General features: G+C 37.8%; 1 protein-coding gene across 1 annotated transcript in view; it reads left to right on the top strand.

Moving 5' to 3' along the window:
* Positions 1–21,499, top strand: part of rps6kc1 (ribosomal protein S6 kinase polypeptide 1) — a 77,374-nt gene that overhangs the window by 16,418 nt on the left and 39,457 nt on the right. Inside the window, exon 5 of the mRNA XM_079831496.1 lies at positions 16,277–16,370. Within this exon, the coding sequence (XP_079687622.1) occupies positions 16,277–16,370 (94 nt within the window). The remainder of the gene's footprint in view (positions 1–16,276; positions 16,371–21,499) is intronic.

Consider the following 21,499-nt stretch of genomic DNA (forward strand, 5'->3'; position numbering starts at 1 on the left):
CTAAAAAGGAACATAACTGTGAAGACACTGCCTTTTCAATTATTTTTGACAGAAAGGGTAGATTTGAGATTGGCCTGTAATTTACTAATTCTGTAGGATCAAGTTGCGTTTTTTCAAATAAGTGGTTTAATAATAGCCAACTTAAAAGTTTTTGGTACATATCCTAATGACAAAGATGAATGAATTATATTAAGAAGAGGATCTATGACCTCTGGTAGCATCTCTTTTAATAGCCTAGTCGGTACAGGGTCAAGCATACATGTTTATTTTGATGATTTAATGAGTTTAGCCAATTCTTCTTCTGCTATAGCAGTGAATGAGTGTAATTTTTCCTCAGTGACACTACAATGCTCTGTCTGATGTGATACTGTAGTAGACCACTGCATGGTTAATTTTCTTCCCAATATTATCAATCTTACATGTAAAGAAGTTCATAAAGTCATTACTGCTGTGCTGTTTACAAACATCAGAAGTTGAAGCTTTATTTTTGATTAATTTAGCCACTGTATCGAATAAATACCTAGGGTTGTGTTTGTTTTCTTCCAAGAGAGTTGAGAAATAAGCAGATCTAGCAGTTTTTACGGCCTTTCTGTATGCGATCACGTGCTCCACAAATTACGAAAGAACTCTAGTTTTGTTTTCTTCCAGCTGCGCTCCATTTTTCTGGCTGCTGTTTTAAGGGCCAGAGTGTGCTCGTTGTACCACGGTGTTGGACTATTTTCTTTAATCTTCTTTAAGCGCAGGGAAGCAACTGTGTCTAAAGTGCTGGAAAAGAGAGAGTCAATAGTTTCTGTTGCAACATCGAGTTCTTCTAAGCTATCTGGGATGCTGAGGAGATGATAGGAATGATGAGGAAGCTTATTTAAAAAGCAATCTTTAGGGGGGGCAGTGATAGACCTGCCATTTTTTAAACAAGGGGGCGGCTTTGCAGCCTTAGCTAAATTAAGTATACATGATACTAGGTAATGATCTGAGATGTCATCGCTCTGCTGCAGAATTTCAACGGTATCAACATTTATTCCATGTGACAATATTAGGTCTGACACGTGTTGCCTAACTCCACTAGAGTTAAGAATGTCTTTAAATGCTAATCCCAGTGCGTCTTTTTTTGTTGTCTACATGGATATTAAAATCACCAACAATTAGTAATTTATTTACGGCCAGTACTAACTCTGATAGAAAAGCGCTTTTGGGGAAAGGGATCTAATAATTAGCAACCCGAGCTTTATCAATTGTTCATCTGTATTATATCTGTTGTTTATTTGTTGGACATCAATTACATTTTTACTGTTGAATGGTTTTGATGTTTTTTTGTATTTACTAATTCGGGGAACAGACACAGACTCTATATGATAATATCTAGGTGAAAGAGTCTCTATGTGCTGGGATTTATCTGACTCCGGGGACGTGAGACAGCTAGCAGACGGTCGGTTTAGCCAGTTTGTCTGCTTCCTGACCCGGGCCCTAGTGAGTCAAGGTTTAGTTCTAAGATTATGTGCCAAATTACTAGAGAGAAGAGCGGAACCACCCCAAGAGGGATGGATGCCATCCTTCTTCAACAGGTCAGGTCTGCCCCAAAAGCTTTTCCAATTGTCTATGAACCCTATGTTATTTTGTGGACACCACTTAGACAACCAGCCATTGAGTGATGATAGTCTGCTAACTATCTCATCACTCCTTTTAACGGGGAGCGGACCAGAACAAAAAAAAACTGCGTTTGACATCTTACTAGCGAGTTCATACACCTCTTTAATGTTAATTTTGGTGATCTCCGACTGGCGAAGTCGAACATCATTAGTGCCGACGTGAATAATAATCTTAGAGAATTTACGATTAGCTTTAGCCAGCACTTATAAATTTGCTTTGATGTCAGGTGCTCTGGCTCCCGGTAAACATGTGACTATGGTGGCTGGTGTCTATTTTCACGTTCCGTGTAATAGAATCGCCAATCACTAGGGCATTTTCAACAGGATACTCAGTGAGTGCTTCACTGAGAGGGGAGAACCTGTTTGATGATCTAATCGGAACGGAAAAGCGTTTTTTAGATCCGCGACTATGCCGTCTCACAGTCACCCAGTTTCCCTGCTACCGAAGACTGTACAGAGTTCACTAAGCTATTTGCATCCAAATCAGTGTCTAAAGCTGTTACATCCTCACTACTCTGATAAAGTATGGATGTGTGTTTCTAATTCTGAAATCTTCTCCATCATCCTAACTATCTCCTTACATTTATCACATGTGAAGCCCTGTTCGCCAACGGAGAAGCCTATGCTAAACATGCAGCAAGCAGTGCAAGTGACAATAACAGGAGATGACTTACCATGGCTTACCATGTTTGTTGATTAATCCAACTCACCACAGTTGTTTGCTGGACACTATTTACTAATCCAACTCACCACGGTTGTTTAATGAACTCAGAAAACAGGAGACCCGGGTACAGAGATGACAAGCTAACAGACTAGCGTATTTAACGTGATAGGCAATATTTAAACAATGTATGGTGATGAGTAAGTTATATTTAGCAGTAGAACAAAGAAAATATATCAAAATAGAGATTCAAAAGCAAGACTGTACAGAGCTACAAATACTGAGCAGGAGGCAGACAGGAGACGGGAGCAATCGATCAGGGATCAGCCTAGTTGTGTAGCTCCGTAGGCCCACCAATATTTTCAATTTATCCGAGCATATTTACTCCACATTTATCTCTCAAAACTAGTGTCCCTGGTTAGGTTAAGCACTTGTGAACCTATAAAAAGTGTCGACCTCCACATCTAAATATTTTAAGGGGACAACGACGAGCCGTATGAACAGACAGACTTCGCCGGCACACAAATCGCCTATCACCTCAGCTGACTTAACAAGGTTCAATGATGGAAAACATATCCATAATAAGCAAAATAAGCTCTACCTAACAATGAGTAGCGACGGATCTGTCATCAATCAAAGAGGTTGTTACCGACCTTAACTCGGTAAATGCAATCCAAGAAAGGCTGGACGAAGCAGAGGGCCGCATCTCTAATATGGAAGACATCACCTCGAAGCTCGTCGGTGACGGCGAGCGGCATGATAAACGGCTGAAAGTTAAGTGGAACCGAATCGAAGATTTAAAAAAACAGGAACCGTCGCAACAACGTGAGGGTAATCGGTCTGAGAGAAGGGCTGGAGGCAGGTGGAATGATCAAGTGCTTGTATAAAATCTTATTGGAAGGACTGGGTATTGATCTGGATGGAGAGTTCGAGATTGAGAGGGCACATCGCGCTCTCACTCCCAGGCCCAATTTAGATCAGCCACCGAGAATAGTTTTTATCAAGTTTCTACGTTCGTCAGCCAGAAAGTATAACAAGCGGCCAGAGAAAAGGGAATGACGGATGTAGGATTTCCTTTTTCCCCGACATGTCAAGAGAGTTGGCCAGGTGAGTCGGATAACTGTGCTGCGAGGCTGGATTAGCCTGGCTCTGCCCTCCTAGGTACTTCCTCTCAATTTTCATTTTCCTTCAGTACTCCGTCTGGGACTGCGGTATATTCTTAGGTTTTCTCCGAACAAATTTTTACCGGTCCAATCAGCGCACAGAGGGAGTGGCTGAGAACGATGATGTTGATGTCGTGCGCTAGTTTGAGTTGTAGTTCAGTAATGTAGAAAGATGCGAGCAAAGCCATTCATTCCGTTTTGGCACCACGGCCAAATATCCAGAAGTTAAAGCCGGAGCAAGAACAATCTTTGCTGAGTTTTGTTGGTGGCTATGATGTTGTGGCCCTCCTCCCCACAGGGTTTGGGAAAAGTTTGATTTTCCAGCTCACTCAGTTAGTGGTGAAGGAGTTGGCTGAAGCCCTATTCGGACGTTAATTGTTTCTCGTACAGGGGCTAGTCAGTGATTTTATTGCCGACCGTCTGCCACCACCCACGTAAAAATCCCCGGCCAAATTACCTACTGTTTTAGACAAACACCAAGGTTGTGTGGTAATTTAATTGCTGTCTGAGTTTTCAAGAATATATCACTTCAAAATTCCCTGTTTATCCTTTTTGACCACTGCAGAGCACCATATGGTTGCGCTTCGCTGTAATTTGGATGCATTTCTAGACTTGGCCAGAGGAGAACTGGCACCCCGACTGAGCCTGGTTTCTCCCAATGTTTATTTTTCTCCATTAGATCACCTGATGGGGTTTTGATTTCCTTGCCTCTGTTGCCTCTGGCTTGGCGTGCTCAGTTGGGGACACTAAATTATTCTAAATTTTTCAACTAAATATCGAAATAAATCTAATTATTAAACTAAATTAACCATATCAACTAAATTACTGCTCTAATTACTAATCTAAAGCCCACACTGTCACTGTATGATAATTTAAATTAACTGATGAAATTTTTTCTCCAGAATGGCTAGACGGCTGAATAAAATTATGCTGCATTATTTTTAGGGTTGGGTATCGTTTGGGTTTTTTTCGATTCCGGTGCCAAACCGATACTTTTAAAACGGTTCCGGTGCCTAAACGGTGCCTGAACCGATACTTTTTTTTTTTTTTAAAGGCCACCAAACGAGGTGGATGACATTAAATGGCTTTTTATTTATTTATTTATTATTTAAATTGAACCATTTATTAAAAGTTTAATGTATACTTAAATGTATGAATATAAATAAATACAAAACACAATTTACTTATTTACAAATTATAATTGACATATTTACAAATTCACAGTAAAACCTAAGCCACCCAACTACAACAAGCCTAATATAACTCTAAATAACAGTTACAGTAATAACAGCAGTTGTCTGTATTCTTGCTCTGCTACAAACCAGCTTCGAGCTTCAGCTTTATTTTGAAATATGATCATATTCTCTGGCTAAATATTTTAGAACACGTCGCCTTAATGTTTCCATGGTGACGCGTCATGTTTCTCACATGACACACAGCAGCCGCAAAAGCGCTGACAGCTCAGCTGTATCGGGTTTATTTCGTTTTTTCTTTTTATTCAAAATATTCACAAACTTCTTAACTGTGTCACGAACTATCTGATGTTCAAATGTGTGAGTGAATGTGTGTTAGTTGATCTATAAAGCGCAATGGGCGGCGCCATGTTAGTTTGCGCCTCAGAATCGGATCTGTCGGATTTACAACACTTGAGTTCATTCTCGTCTCACGAAATACATGAAAGTAAGTGACCAGTGAACTGGAAGAAGAATAGAGTAAACTATATAGTTACTATATAATGTGCATGTATCTGATGTGAATAAAACACGTAACGTTAGTCAAATTATAAACGTCTGAAAGGATTGTCATTGCCGCTTTCATAGACATCAGTGTGTGTTTTTTGCTAGTACTTATGAACATTTAAATGTCTGAAACCTGAAATAAACATGATGTGGTTGAAAACACTGAATAGTTGTGATGTGACCAGCGCTGAGCGTCTGTCTCTGGCTCAGCCAAAGCGCGAAAGCACGTTTGAATTTTGGCACCGAAATGAGGAACCGAAATCTGCGTTCTGATTCGGTCTGGTACATACCGGTTATATAAGTACCGGTGCCATATTGGAACCGGATTTCGGTACCCAACCCTAATTATTTTCCTGTTTAACACTGTAAAGCTGCTTTGAAACAATCTGTATTGTTAAAAGCGCTATATAAGTAAAGTTGACTTGACTTGACTTGTATTGCTTAAAATGCTGGCAAATATTTACAAGAGCAATATATTTCATCACCGCTCAAAAAATAAAAAGAAGAAAAGCATGTAAACATTTGAATTGGGCCCTTATTTATGGCAGCATTTATTATCATACCAAGCATATGACATTTTATTTACAGCATACAATCATGTTACGGACCACGTGTGCAGCGCGTTCCCGATCACAAAACACTCCCCTCCACCATGAATAAATCACAACTTGTGCATTCGGATTTTAGGTTTTGAATGATACTGAATGACCGGCATACTTCTTCAGGTTATAATTTGTCTTTCCTGGTGCACATGGCAAATATATATATATTTTTTTATACAAATTTTGATTTCTCTTTTCCATACACTGTAGTTTAATATCATTAAGTTCAATACCTACCATAAAATCAGACCGTATACAATGCTATGGTCTAGAACAGGGGTTTTCAAATTGTGTGAATGTGAGCCTCCCCTTAGAGTAGGTAAGGACAGCCGAGCCCCCCCTTCCCCAAAATCCTGTCCGCCTCTTCTAACCCACACACGCCTCGGCAGTAAATGCCATCTTCTGTGTGTTCCTGGCAATGATGAGTTTCAATAACAACTAATAAAATGTAAATATTTTTTCATATTGTATTTTATTTCCTTTTTTTTTTTAAGAAGTGCATTCATAAATCTTTGCAACAGCAAATAACTTCCAACTTTATGCAGGCCTATTTGAGGCTACTTTTAAAAATCATTTTAAGAACATCAGTAGGCCTAACCATAAGTCAACAAAACATGCTTAACATGTGAATGTTACAAGTGTGAAACTTGTGTCTGGGTCTTAAAGGGATAGTTCACTTTAAAATGAAAATTCTGTCATCATATACTCACCCTCAATTTGTTTCAAGCCTGTATGAATTTCTTCTGCTGCACACAAAGCAAGATATTTTGAAGAATGTCAGTAACCAAACAGTTAACTGGTCCCATTGACTTCCATAGTAAGAAAAAATATATATACTATGGAGGTCAATGGGACCAGTTAACTGTTTGGTTACTGACATTCTTCAAAATATCTTGCTTTGTGTTTAGCAGAAGAAAGAAATTCATACAGGCTTGAAACAAATTGAGGGTGAGTATATGATGACAGAATTTTCATTTTAAAGTGAACTATCTCTTTAAGCGCACATTTTAATGCACATCTTCTCGAACAAAATCAGCACAATGGACAGCTCTCTGATCAATGAACGACAACGCTTTTTGTTCACAGCGCATAACACATAACAGTCAACTGCATTGAAGGCATGTTCAAAAAGATTTGCATTACAATGTTTTTTGGCTAAAATTATTTATAATCATACATTCAGATTTAAACAATAAACAAAATGCACAATTCACGTCATTTGCACGTGTCATTCACGTCATTTGAATTTTAATTTTGAACTTTGAATAACCGCCCATATCAGTGGGAACAATGAGGACGCGCTTTTGACGCGCAGAGGTGTTCGATGCGGGGCTGCACTTCAGAGAGAAATAAACGCAAGTCGTCCTCCACCAGCAGCCTTGATCTGTATTTATTTTTAATCATGGTCAGTGCGGAAAACCCACACTCACACAAGTAAGTGGAGGTGAAGGGGATTAGGACTTGCATAGCCTTAGTGGAGATCTGAGGGAACTCGCTCTCCACAGACAACCAGAAACGCGTGATCGGCATTTAGTCTCTGCTTCAAGTCCCCATTCGAGCTGAATAAAATAAAAATTTAAAATAAAAAAGTTCGATTTCGTGCATTGATTTGTATTAGGCCTACACTAGTCTTTTCTGTCTGTGTCAGCTGCAAAAATTAAGTTGAAGATCGCCATCTCCGTATTGAAGAAGCCAAGCCTACAGAGAGAAATGCACATCATGGATTACATTGAGTAACGTTAGCTAGCCTATTTCTTTTCGTTTTGAATAGTTTCGTTTAAAGAAATGTAAAGCTTTCTTAAATATTTTTCATGTCTATGAGGCATAAACTGAGTTTCGATTAATTTATAATAAAAAATTAAAGAGATATGAGATATGAATTTATGATGCTCTCCAGTTCACGCGTGCAATGCAATTGATCGCGGCTATATTTGCTTCTTATTTATTAAATCCAGGCAATTTGTTGAATAAACATTTATTAAAATTAAGATACAATTTATACAAAACGAAATTCACTTTAAACTAAAGAAAGTCTTTCTACAAAACGAAACTTAATGAAGTGGTCATGTCTGACCCACTCCATGTCCCCGATGTATCCTATCTTACTCATGGTGTTCAGTTTTCATAATCAACATATAGATGGAAAAAAAATAACATATAATATTTTAACATATGAAACTAAATGCGCTTATTTAATGGCTACAACACATAGGCTATTAGGCACATTCAAGTTAATTCTCCAATTAATTTTAAAATGATTGAAAAAAATAAACATAGCCTACCCCTTAAAAAAATAATTGTATTGCAGTTTTTTGAGCACCTGTGCACACGTTGAGCCAGAAGGAGCCATTGCTTAATCTGTCAGCATTACTACTTGTCAGTAATCAGTCAACTCGTTTGTACCACGACGCGAGTATCCCGCGTAGCTTTTACCCAGTATACCGCGACGCGAGTATATGGTTTATTTTTATTTTTTCTTCACGTCGCGCCTCCCCTGTGGCTCTTTGGCGCCCCCCAGGGGAGGCGCGCCTCACCTATTGAAAACCACTGGTCTAGAAGACTTAGGATGTAGTGCAGAATGTGGACTGTTTTAGGGTGCCTCTCTAATGGTTATTATAGTATCTAGACATCTGTAATTTTATGGAATAGAGCTCAAATAGTGGAAAAGAGTTTAAAAATTATGAAAAATACAGCATATTAAAATGATTTCTGAAGGATCATGTGACACTTTGTGACACACTGAAGTAATGATGCTGAAAAGTCAGCTTTTACAGAAAAAAATTACATTTTACAATACATTCTCATAGAAAACAACTAGGCCAATTGGAAACTGTATTAATATTTCTTAATATTTGTGGTATTTTTGATCAAATAAATTCAGCCTTCTATCAAAAACATTTTAAAAAGTCTTAATTATTTCAAACTTTTGATTACCAGTGTGTAAAATAATGTATGTGAACTAACTAGCAAATTACATATTTATTTTAATATATGACACTTTCCATAGGCTACGTGAATATGAAAGTTGCCACTTGCCAGTTTTAGCATGATGTATGTGTAGGCTAAGTCTACGTTTCAGAAATATATTTTGAGTATTATGAATAATTTGAAAATGATTGTGAAATTAATGAAGAAAGCCTGGAAACAGAAAGACAAACATTCCCTCTGATTTCCTGCAAACTTGCGACACCTATGCTAATGTTTTTTTGTGCATTCTGTGACGAATAACGTAAAAGGCATTACAATCTGATTAATTCTAAAAGATCAGCAGTAGCCTAGTTTACATCCCTGGAAATTAATGTCAGTGGTTTAACATTTTTAAAATCGTTAACAGTCTGGAAATATTGCTGTAGCAATTTGACTCCTCTGCCATTGACCCATATTCAGCTCTTACCTCGGCTTGCATTCAAGTGCCGCCCGCGCTGCTCGGCTGCTGTGCACAGTAAATCCCGCCTCCTTCAATTTGATTGGATATCGCAAACATTTTGACAGTGACGAGCGCTTTTACACCACTGAGACACTGGGACTGAGCAGGCTATCCATAGTTTTCAGTCACGTGACTGTCGCTGAGCCTTGGAGGGCAAAACCGCCATAGAACTCCATAGAACTACAGCACAAGCCTGTCAAATTTCCATCTTAATACAAAAATATGTGAACAAGATACACGTTTTTGGCACTTATGATCCATATACAGCACCTGCTGCAGTATTTCAATCACTGAAAACAGCGGGACATTTTTAAAACGCTTAACGTGAAAAACACTATAGGGTGAGCTGCACCAATAAGGATTAAATTAAGCAAAGTTTAAAGGATTTGTTGATATGGGTTTTATTTTAAATCGAGTTGTTGCAACACTTAATTTTAAAACCAGATTAATTACGCAGTAAAACGTTATTGAGCTGATAATGTAGGAAATTACTGTGAAATTACTTTCTTCAGTAATTTCACAATAATTTTCAAATTATTCATAATACTCAAAATATATTTCTGAAACGTAGGCTTAGCCTACACATACATCATGCTAAAACTGGCAAGTGGCAACTTTCATATTCAAGTAGCCTATGGAAAGTGTCATATATGAAAATAAATATAGAATTTGCTAGTTAATCCAATCAGGCGGAGGGTGAACTGACAGGCTAAAGAATCCTCAGTGCAACCCACCCTTAAAGTGCTGTAATGAACTAAAACAGTGATATTAAAAGATCAAATTCAGTTTACACCTTTTTGATGATGCATGCTATATACAGACGAGTAGGAGGTGAGATCTTGCATGGAGCCCCAGTCCGAGGGAGATTGACAGTCATGTTTAGCTTCTTCCATTTTCTAATGATTGCTCCAACAGTGGAGCTTTTTTCACCGAGCTGCTTGGCAATTTCCCCGTAGCCCTTTCCAGCCTTGTGGAGGTGTACAATTTTGTCTCTAGTGTCTTTGGACAGCTCTTTGGTCTTGGCCATGTTAGTAGTTGGATTCTTACTGATTGTGTGGGGTGGACAGGTGTCTTTTATGCAGCTAACGACCTCAAACAGGTGCATCTAATTTAGGATAATAAATGGAGTGGAGGTGGACATTTTAAAGGCAGACTAACAGGTCTTTGAGGGTCAGAATTCTAGCTGATAGACAGGTGTTCAAATACTTATTTGCAGCTGTATCATACAAATAAATAGTTAAAAAATCATACATTGTGATTTCTGGATTTATTTATTTTTAGATGACGTCTCTCACAGTGGACATGCACCTACGATGACAATTTCAGACCCCTCCATGATTTCTAAGTGGGAGAACTTACAAAATAGCAGGGTGTTCAAATACTTATTTTCCTCACTGTATATTTACGTAGCAACGGGCCGGCCCACATTGTCCAGCGGCCCACCGGGAAAACGCCCGGTACGCCAGATGGCCAGTCCGCCCCTGGCGATTAATTTCATTTGTATTGTGCATAGGTAGTCACATCAGGTTTATAACATGGAATATTAATGGATGCAAGTCCAATTTTTTTTTAAAAAAGGTCCGGTCATATCTCAAACATAAACAGGTGGATGTTGCTTTTGTGCAGGAAAGTCATGTAACAGATAATGAAGTGCTCAAATTCAAACGAGACTGGGTGGGACATGTATTTTATTAATAATTTACGAGCAAACTAAATGGGGTAATGAACTTAATAAATAAAAGGCTGAATTTTGTAATGTTAACAGAAACAAAAGACGATGTGGGGAGGATTATATGTATAGGAACCCTCATTAATGGAGTTAAAGTGATATTATGAAATGTGTATGCCCCCAATAAGACAGACCCGGGTTTTATTAATAAAGTAAACACAATTCTTGGTGACAAAGAGGGGCAAATAATTTTGGCTGGTTACTTTAATCATGGATGGGGTTTTGGATAAGAGTAAATATCAGGGACCTTCTATACCAAGTGATAGGGCAATGGGTCAATCCAACAGAAAGGGAGTATACTTTTTATTCTCATTGCCATAAATCTCACTCTAGGATAGATTTTTTTTCTTTTTGTTGTGAACTTCTTTTGTTCCTTGAAGTAGAAACCAGGAGAACTTGGATATATTTTCAGCAGTATTCTTTATTGAGAACTTGTGCTGTCTTTCGGCTGAGGTCGTCAAGTCTAACAAAGGGAGCTGTATGTTGTATTTTATAGGCATTCAGTGGGCAGTCCTTAAAGGTGTTCACACAGTAGGGGAGGAGACAATTCTAAACAAAGCAATGACCAATCACTAGTTCTAATCCAATCAGTATGACAGTGCCATTCAAATGCATAGATGATAATCCAATCAGCCAAACGATATTGTGCTCTGAGTTTATGCTAAATGGTCAGGAAGCGCATAAAGACAAGACTTAATGTCTCAAACACTTAAACTGCCTGACTTAATCTCCTTATAATGTCCTCAAGTTTACCTCATAATGTAAAACACAATGTAGATAAGGTTTTCAGTTATATTCTATTACATTGGAACCTAGATATAACAAATTATACATTTGTAATCTCACACTTTCTAATTATATCACCGATCAGGTAGTAAATTGTAAAATTGGAGCAATAACATTGTCAGACCATTCGACTGTGGAATTGGATATAGCTCAAAATACAGAAAATGGTGGAAAGGGAAGATGGTGATTTAAATACTGCATTATAACAGGATGAAGAATTTAGCACATTATTGGCTGATGATCTGACCTCCTTCTTTAAATTGAATGTGGGAAGCACTGATAGATTGGCATCTGTATGGGAGGCCTCAAATACAAATTATACTCAAATGCATACATTAGAGGGAAACTGATTGCCCAGGCAGCTAGAAAGAAAAAGGAAGGAAGAGACCTGGTTAAGAACTTGGAAGCAACCATTTGTACACTGGAGAAAGAGCAGGCTAAACACTATTCTAATGATTTATATAGATAGATATTTGTAAATAAACATTTCAATAACATGCTACACTCACCTAAAGGATTATTAGGAACACCATACTAATACTGTATTTGACCCCCTTTTGCCTTCAGAACTGCCTTAATTCTACGTGGCATTGATTCAACAAGGTGCTGAAAGCATTCTTTAGAAATGTTGGCCCATATTGATAGGATCGCATCTTGCAGTTGATGGAGATCTGTGGGATGCACATCCAGGGCACGAAGCTCCCGTTCCACCACATCCCAAACATGCTCTATTGGGTTAAGATCTGGTGACTGTGGGGGCCATTTTAGTACAGTACCAATTTGAAATGATTCAAGCTTTGTGACATGGTGCATTATCCTGCTGGAAGTAGCCATCAGAGGATGGGTACATGGTGGTCATAAAGGGATGGACATGATGCCCAATTGGCACTAAGGGGCCTAAAGTGTGGCAAGAAAACATCTCCCACACATTACACCACCACCACCAGCCTGCACAGTGGTAACAAGGGAATGTACACATTGTGTACAGTACACTTGTTCTCATTCTGTTTACGCCAAATTCTGACACTACCATCTGAATGTCTCAACAGAAATCGAGACTCATCAGACCAGGCAACATTTTTCCAGTCTTCAACTGTCCAATTTTGGTGAGCTCGTGCAAATTGTAGCCTCTTTTTCCTATTTGTAGTGGAGATGAGTGGTACCCGGTGGGGTCTTCTGCTGTTGTAGCCCATCCGCCTCAAGGTTGTGCGTGTTGTGGCTTCACAAATGCTTTGCTGCATACCTAGGTTGCTGCAACCAGTCAAAGTTGCTCTTCTATCAGCTTGAATCAGTCGGCCCATTCTCCTCTGACCTCTAGCATCAACAAGGCATTTTCGCCCACAGGACTGCCGCATACTGGATGTTTTTCCAATTTTCACACCATTCTTTGTAAACCCTAGAAATGGTTGTGTGTGAAAATCCCAGTAACTGAGCAGATTGTGAAATACTCAGACCGGCCCGTCTGGCACCAACAACCATGCCACGCTCAAAATTGCTTAAATCACCTTTTTGTCCCAATCTGACATTCAGTTTGGAGTTCAAGAGATTGTCTTGACCAGGACCACACCCCTAAATGCATTGAAGCAACTGCCATGTGATTGGTTGATTAGATAATTGCATTAATGAGAAATTGAACAGGTGTTCCTAATAATCCTTTAGGTGAGTGTGTATATATAATAACAAAGCTGAATATGCACTATTTAGGCTACAGACCAGGTTTTATGAAGGAGGTGAAAAAGCAGGTTAGCTCCTGTCCAGCTCCTGTCTAGACCAGCTCCTGTCCTGTCCTCCTGTTAAAACGACAAAAGGCTGCTAACATTATTCCGACAATTAAGAAAGGAGATACCATGGTATCTGACAAAATAAATAAATTAGGTTTTTCAGAAGTTGTATAAACATTTATATACATCTTCTGGTAGTCTGGATGGAGAATAACTGAAAAAAAGAGTCTAATATAGATTTACCTAAATTAGATGTATTGCAATCTAAGTCTCTAGACCTTCCCATTACAGAAGAGGAGGTCAAAGCTGCTATAACCTCTATACACTCTTGTAAATCACGAGGGGTGGATGGGTTTCCAACTGAATATTATAGAAAATATGTTGACATTATGTAAACTTCTGTTAGAATTGGGGCCATTGAGGCGTTTGAAGCTGAAGAATTGCCTAAGACTTTCATGGAAGCATTGATAACAAAGATAGGGACCTAAGTTCTGATCCGGCTAATTTTAGGCCAGTAAGTCTTATTAATGTGGACTGTAAGGTGTTGGCAAAAAATTTTGCATTGCAGTTAGAAAAGGTTCTACCAAGTATAATTTATAAGGATAAAGTGGGCTTCATTAAAGGAAGATCATCAGCCAATAGTATGAGAAGGCTAATTCTTCTGATGTGGCTAAATTCTTCAGAAAACTCCCCAATCGCGGCTATATCCTTAGATGCTGAAAAGGAACTCCCAAACATTATGGGAGTAAGGGGTGGAGAGGAGGGTATAGAGCACAAGTTAATGTTATATGCAGACTCAAATCCAGCGACAATTCACTCAAGACTGTCAAGAAAAAAGCATAAAGTGTGCAGGACCAAAAACAAATTCAATATTAAAGCTGCAAGCAGCATTTATCGGGGTTCAAGCAGTTAAGGCCTTTAAGCACACAAGCATCAAAAGACATTAAGTTTGATTTAGCAAGCATTTAACAGCTGCCATCATAGATGAAAAAGTCAATTTACAGCCTATACAGGCAGTTTACCATAGGAAATATGGTTTTAAAGCGTTTTTACAGTTATAGCACCTTTTGCCTGAGTCTTCTTATAGTCTTGCCTGATCTCCACCACTTTTATTAGTAGTACTCAAAGTGTGCCCATACTGTATATATGTGTCAGATTTGTTGTAAATATGTAATTTTAATAAGGAGTTTAGACAATTAGACAAAGGAATTTAGACAAAGATGGATATCGCGGGATTCACGCGATTCACGCTCATGCACAGTTTTGCTAATAAACTGGATGTACTGGTTTCAAGTTGTTGCTTTTATATGAAAATAAATAAAATGAACAAGACACCCAAAGTACTTGTTATTTAATTCCATTCCAAATACATGTTTATCAATATTTCTTTCTTTAATATAGACATATGTGTTTTTATTTATTTTATTTTTTTATAAAAAATAAATTGCATTACCCAAAGAGATCGCACAGACAGATAGTTTGGGAATTTTCACAAACAACATATACACATAAAACATGATATTAGAGTTTTAAAATCAAACATTTTAAAAGAGAATACATCACAGTTGTTTAAACCAATAAGCATTCAGCTGTGTCGTCAGCAAGTCGTTTCCCATCATGCTTTTGATCAGCGCAGTCGGTGGAGAGCAACTGCGCGCGACTGCAGAATCCGACACGTGCGCCTTGCCTAGGAAAACCTAGGAGAAGTCAGCAAAAATATGTTTTTCAAAAAAATGCAATTTACTCGAAATTGTCGCCTGAAGGGCGAGCAAATCGGAGATAGCCATTTTGTCCGCCTTGAGCCAAGGATTCCAACGATATAAGACACTTGATCCTGGGACAAACAGTCTAAGAGTTATGAGCAATTTTGAACTTTTGTTTGCTGTAGCGCCACCTATGGGCCATTCGGGGTCATACTCTGATAGGTTGTCCCCAAGTTGAGGCCTACCATCTGGCCAGGTTTCAAGTCTCTAGGCCTTACGGTTTGGCCTGCACGATGCGTTTTACGAATCCCTACAATTACAATAGGGTTTCAGCATTTCATGCTTGAACCCCTAACAAGTGATAAACCTGTTTATGCTTATCTTCAGTTGCCATGTGAAGCTCAGACTGCTTCTATGTGTTACTAATCAATGCTTAATGTAACTGCAGATACCTGTAATAATCTGAAAACTATATGGCAGAAGGATTTGGGGATTTTAGAAAACGACTGGCTGTACCTCATTTCTAATGTGGGTAAGGATATAAGGGAATATAAGGGAAGATTGGATTGATGGGATGAATGAAATTGCGTCATATGAGAACTTGGGGGTTCGCTGCTCTCCGTGCTCTTACCCATGCTAGGCTGGGTGTTCTTGCCCAGAACAGATTCAGAACCACTCCGCCAATTAAAACTGTATGCTAATTGTCAATCATCTTTGACAATAGTGGTCCTGATAGAAAAATAGGTTGTTTTTTTGTTTGACATTTTTAGTCTACACATTTCCTATACTTCCATTTGTATTATTTTATAGTTGTGGAATGACTAAAAGTTATTGTAAAAAGTTAAAGTATGATAATAAAGAAAAGTAGTAGATTTGTCCAAACTTTTGACAAGTAGTGTAGGGTTTTTTTGTGGAATCAAACTCCGGTATCCAGGTAATCCAGGATAATCAATCAGCTAATCAAATCAAAACTGAGAACGGTGTGAAGGAAGTCCTGTACAGACAGAGTAACCATCGTTTCCTGCATTTCTTGTTTATCGTTTCTTCCCCTTCTTGCTGTAATTAAATATGGTAATCTCAAATGGTTTGTGTGTTTTAGGGTGGTGAGGTGCAAGACAGCTCTGAGCTCATCGGCCCAGCCGAGCCCTTCTCTGATTTCCTAGCTGACAGTCTCTTAGATAGCAGTTCTGAAGGTAAGTTTCTTCATTAAAGTGTCAAAAACTTGCTTCTTTGAATTAAAGACACATAAAATATTTCCCACACCCAGTAGAGTTAGCATGGATAAATAATATCCAAAAAGGGTCCAACAAATACATCTACCCTAAATACATTTCAATAGAATATAAATATTGAAGATTCTGAGTCATTGAATGCCTTTCAGTTTTACAACAGTCAATCTTTGTTTGGGGATACTATTAAAATAAAATATAAATAAAAAATGGATGTCAAAATAAAAAAGCCAACCTGTTCTCACTCCTTTGAAAAAGTTCACATCAAGAACGAACAAAGTAGCATAAGTTGATTTAGGTGGTTGAAAAAACTGTGCAAATGGAAAGCGAGTGTTTGCATTTGGCAAGTGTTATTTTCAAACACTGATGACAGTATTGAATCATTAGGTAGTGTCAATGTATCGGTTCAGTTTAGTTTCATATCTGCATATTTTGAGTCCCTCCGTCACACACAAAAACAAAGATCTGCTGCAAGGATTCTGATGTCTGTACTGAACTATGATGAGCAACATCGCGACTATGACGAGAAAAAAACAGTTATGCTTGAGCATTATGTCCTTTTTAGGGTCACAACATTACATCCTGTTTTTGGTTCGTTTACATGTCTTTGGTCAGTGTTCATATTTCAGTTCAGTCGAACCACACCTGAGTTTGTTTGGACACAGACTGAGACCCATCTTTTCAGCAGTCTCAGTCCGCTTGTTTGGTGTGCACCACGGTTGGGATGGCAGCTTTCACACTTATTCAAATGGACTGCACTAACAGAGCAATCGCACCAGGGTTTGTTTTAATCTAGCCAAACATGCCAAGTGTGAACACACCCTTACACTGCCTCAGAAAACGGTGTAATTATTTTTTTTTCTTCTTTTTTCTATGTTGTCTTTCTGTAGTTCCCAAACATATCAGTTTTGTGGATGATTTAGTAGTGGCCAACCCATCTGGACATGAGCCATCTGGAGACGATCCTGAATGTGTAAATAATGTAGTCACAATGCCAAAACTTAAAGCTACACTGTGTGATATTTTCCCCCATCTAGCGGTGACAAGGTATATGACCATCCAGTGAATATTAGTTTCTGTTCTTCTCAATTCTGATTTCGTTTTAACTCCTACGGTGGCCGATTTAGTCCAAGATTAACATGGCTTCCAGTTCGACCTCGTCCACATTCGACACGGTGCCATCGAGTGTTAAAATGCGAAAAGGTATGTCCCTCTTTGGCTAATGTACTTTCAAGATGGAGGGGCAACATGGCGACCCGCATTCGAACCCCTCACGTATGTATTTTCAATGGCATATTATAAACTTACGAGAATACTTTATTACTTGAAAGAAGTAAATATACATTAATGAGCACATATATTTTTGAAATAACTAAGTGTTTTTAGCTAAGAATAGACTAAAAAAGTTACACAGTGTAGCTTTAAGCTGTTATAACTGCAAAGGGTGGGCCAACTGCATATTAAACCATGCAGTTTAAGAATGGGATGTAATTAAAGTTTATGTGCATGTAAAGGCAGGCGTCCCAAAACTTTTGGCATATAGCAGCACTTTTCCTATGGGTGATGAATATGCGTGCCTTCAGATGTGCTATGTGCAATATATTAACGCTGGCTTTGTGTGTTTTCTGCAGCACATATTGATAGTGAATGAATCAATTAAGAATGAAGAGTAAAATGTTGTTTCATGCGGTCATGTGGGGTAGTAAAGAGAGAACGTAATCGGAAATACTGCATAGAAATGTATACATATCTATGAATGCCGTACCAAAATAACTTGTTTTTCATGATTCTCTGTCTTCAAGTCAAAGTCAAATCAGTCAGTTACTCAGTCCAAGTCGAGCTGCATGCCGTCACCATTTTCATAGATTCACATTTTTGAAGTTTACACGTGATGATAACTTTTTTTTTTTTAAATGTTTTTAAAAACATGGCACTTTAAAACCTATTTCAAAGTTTGCGTTCTCAGGCCACTAAAACACTATTGTCGTGTAAATGAATGGCCTGCGCACACAAACTTTGTTGTTGAAAACGGTGCATTTCATGATGATGATTTTTACAATGGAAAAGTAATCAACGCTGAACTTACTTAAACAGGACAATGACTTTCTTCTAGAGCTGCTGTATAGCCAAAACAATCTTTGTTGCATTAATTTCCTCTTATCACTGGAAAGCTGCTTTGAAACAATCTGTATTGTGAAAAATGCTATATAAATAACGGTGACTTAACTAAGTCCAAGTCACAGACTTGAGTTTCCAATTCTGGTTTGTACCAATACCAGTAAAATTTAATGTTTCTCTGTACCAATGTACCATGGCAAAAAACTATTACAGCGATTTATAACAAACTATTTAACTATTTTATTTAAATCTCAAAAAGAATAATAAAGAAATTGAATTAGCTCATTATTAATGCCTAATAGTTGTATGTAAATAATAAATTATAACCTTAGCATTTAGCCTATTTTGACATGCCAGGTTTTTTTCTTGCACCCTGTGCTATTGCTTTGCTATCGTCACTGTCAGTCTCTGATTAAATCCTGCATGTAAAATTGGGATTTTGTCAAGTGAAGTCACCTTAATTTATTTAGCACTTTATACAATACAGATTTTTTTTAACCAACTTCACAGTAATAAACAGGAAAATAACTCAATCAAGAAAACCATCAAATATTAGAATTCTTTTTTTCTCTGTTAAACAGCTCTACAGAAGACAATAGTGTCATTATTCAGCTTAAGTCAGTTTAGTATTGATTCAGTTCAGTTAATTAACTGTGTAAAGTTAAACTGCATACACTTTTTGTGCATTTTGACAAGGTCAAGTAAAAAACTGAACTGGTCTGACTGGGCCAATAGAAAAAAAATGGCCCTGATATATTGAAGGGCACAGGGAAATGTGACATTTATTACAATGTCAAGATTGTTTTAATTTAAAAGTAATATTTTTGAAAAACTAATAAATGTTCAAATTGATAGCTTTTAATTATACTGTAATGCTGAATGGTTATAATGGCTAAAATTGAGGGGGGGAAATCTGTTTCATAGAGATATCAGTAGCAGTATTGGTATGTGATACTGGCCTTCTTTCAAAAAGAAAGTGAGTAAAGAACTGAAGCTGCTGGACTCACTGAGTTGTGTACTTTTGAAGAACCCCTTTTATAATTGAAACTGCCTTCTGCACTAGGGATGAAACGATTACAGGTTTCACGATAAACCACGATAGAATTTAGTGACGGTTAGTAATATAATTTAAAATTGAATTATCATTAAAACCACATGTGATTATCACAATTTTGAAAACTTGCGGTAAATCTTGTCCAGTCAGCATCAGTCTGATGCAGGTGCAGTGGGCAACGCTGTTTTTTTGAATTGAGAAGAAATGGCAGAAGGCAGTGACAGCACTCGGGGATTGTTCAGACTTCTAAAAGGACCAAATCTAAGGTGTGGTCATATTTTAATATATTTTCGTGGTATATTTTCGAAACTTAATCGAAGATGGTCACCCTGTCTGCAGAACATGCCAGAAGAAAGTCACTGTAATACGGGGAAACACTTCAAATCTGCGAACCCACGGCAAGTGGACTTTGACCGCCCCAAAACTACGTCTGGCAAATAATAACGTGAAGCGAACGAACAAATTCAGACAAGACTAAGGTGACATTTAAGGGATAATAATCAGGGCATGACATTAACAACCGGCATTTACGGGTGTAACGTTATTTCGGCTGCACACTAGCCACTTTGGCGGTTTAACTTATTATAGTCTTCTCAAAAGCCATCTGTTATAATCGCGTTGCAATTCACACCAATCACACTTGTTTCTATTGAGTTTATGAATGCAATGTGTCAAAATCAGAGGCGTTCAGATTAGCCAGAGTTTTGTTCAGAGCGTGCTCTCACACTCACTGAAATCTGCACTCAAAACATATTAATAAAATGTAAAAACAAATACAATTTAAAACATATTAATTTATATTTAATAAAATAAACAGTCAAATCATGAAAATATGGATATGCAGTATTTCACTAGTAGTTCACTGTTTGGGCTCTTACACAAAATATGCTAGATTTAAATGCATCATAGCTGAACACTGATGAGAATATTGCTTGAGAATATATTTACAGAGATAATATTAGAGATTATATTTACACCAAATTATTATTATTTATGCGTTGCTATTGACGGCCATTATAAGGAAGTAAATCCCACAGAATAGAATCTAGTTTTAAAAAGTGCATAGAGCTGCTTTATTTATTTGTTGTTTTTTGATTTTCAAAAATAACTTGTTGAAATCTTTTAAGTGCGTGCATCTGTTCACTCGTCACTTTCATCTCATTTGAACAAAACAGTGATAATATTGATAACCGTGATTATTTGGGTCACTATAATCGTGATGTGAAATTTCCATACCGTTTCATCCCTATTCTGCACAATAAATCTCTTATTTACATCGTCATTACTTTGCTGGTTATTAAGAAGGGATTCATAAACGTGCTGAACTCTGTGAACTAACAATGACAACTGGAGTTTTGTACTCTTTGTACTGCAGTTTATTGTGCTGTTGTGTTGTGTCTCAAATCTTCTGCATGCATTAGGTGATTTAGATCAAACTTGAGCTGTAGGTTTGGTCTCAGGGGTTGATCACATGGATGAGGCTTTAAGCCTTTGTCACACTTCTGGGTATGAAAAAAGGAAGCTTCAATTAGTAGTAATAAAAAAACTTCCGCTGCAGCCTGTATCGATGACTGCACATAGTGTGGGATTGTGATTTATGTAAAATTCAACACAGATGCTTCTTCTAAAGACACCAATCTCAGTTTACAATCATTAATTAATGCGTATTACATGTGGAACCCCTCTCGAATACTTACATTTTTTTACTATACAGCTGTCAAGATTAACGAATCATGAAAGTGTTGAACAAGGATTGTATTTTAAGGAGGTTCAAATGTCTCTTGCCATGCTCTTGGTGTGTCGGTCAGAACATAGGAGTGGATCAAGGCATTAAAGGGTTCAATCAAAAGGATTTATTGAACACTGCAGGTATACAGAGTGGGAGGTTGGTATGTGTGTGGTTAATCAGTCATAGACTTAG

This window comes from Gobio gobio (assembly GCF_949357685.1).
Source record: "Gobio gobio genome assembly, chromosome: 12".
Classification (NCBI taxonomy): domain Eukaryota; kingdom Metazoa; phylum Chordata; class Actinopteri; order Cypriniformes; family Gobionidae; genus Gobio; species Gobio gobio.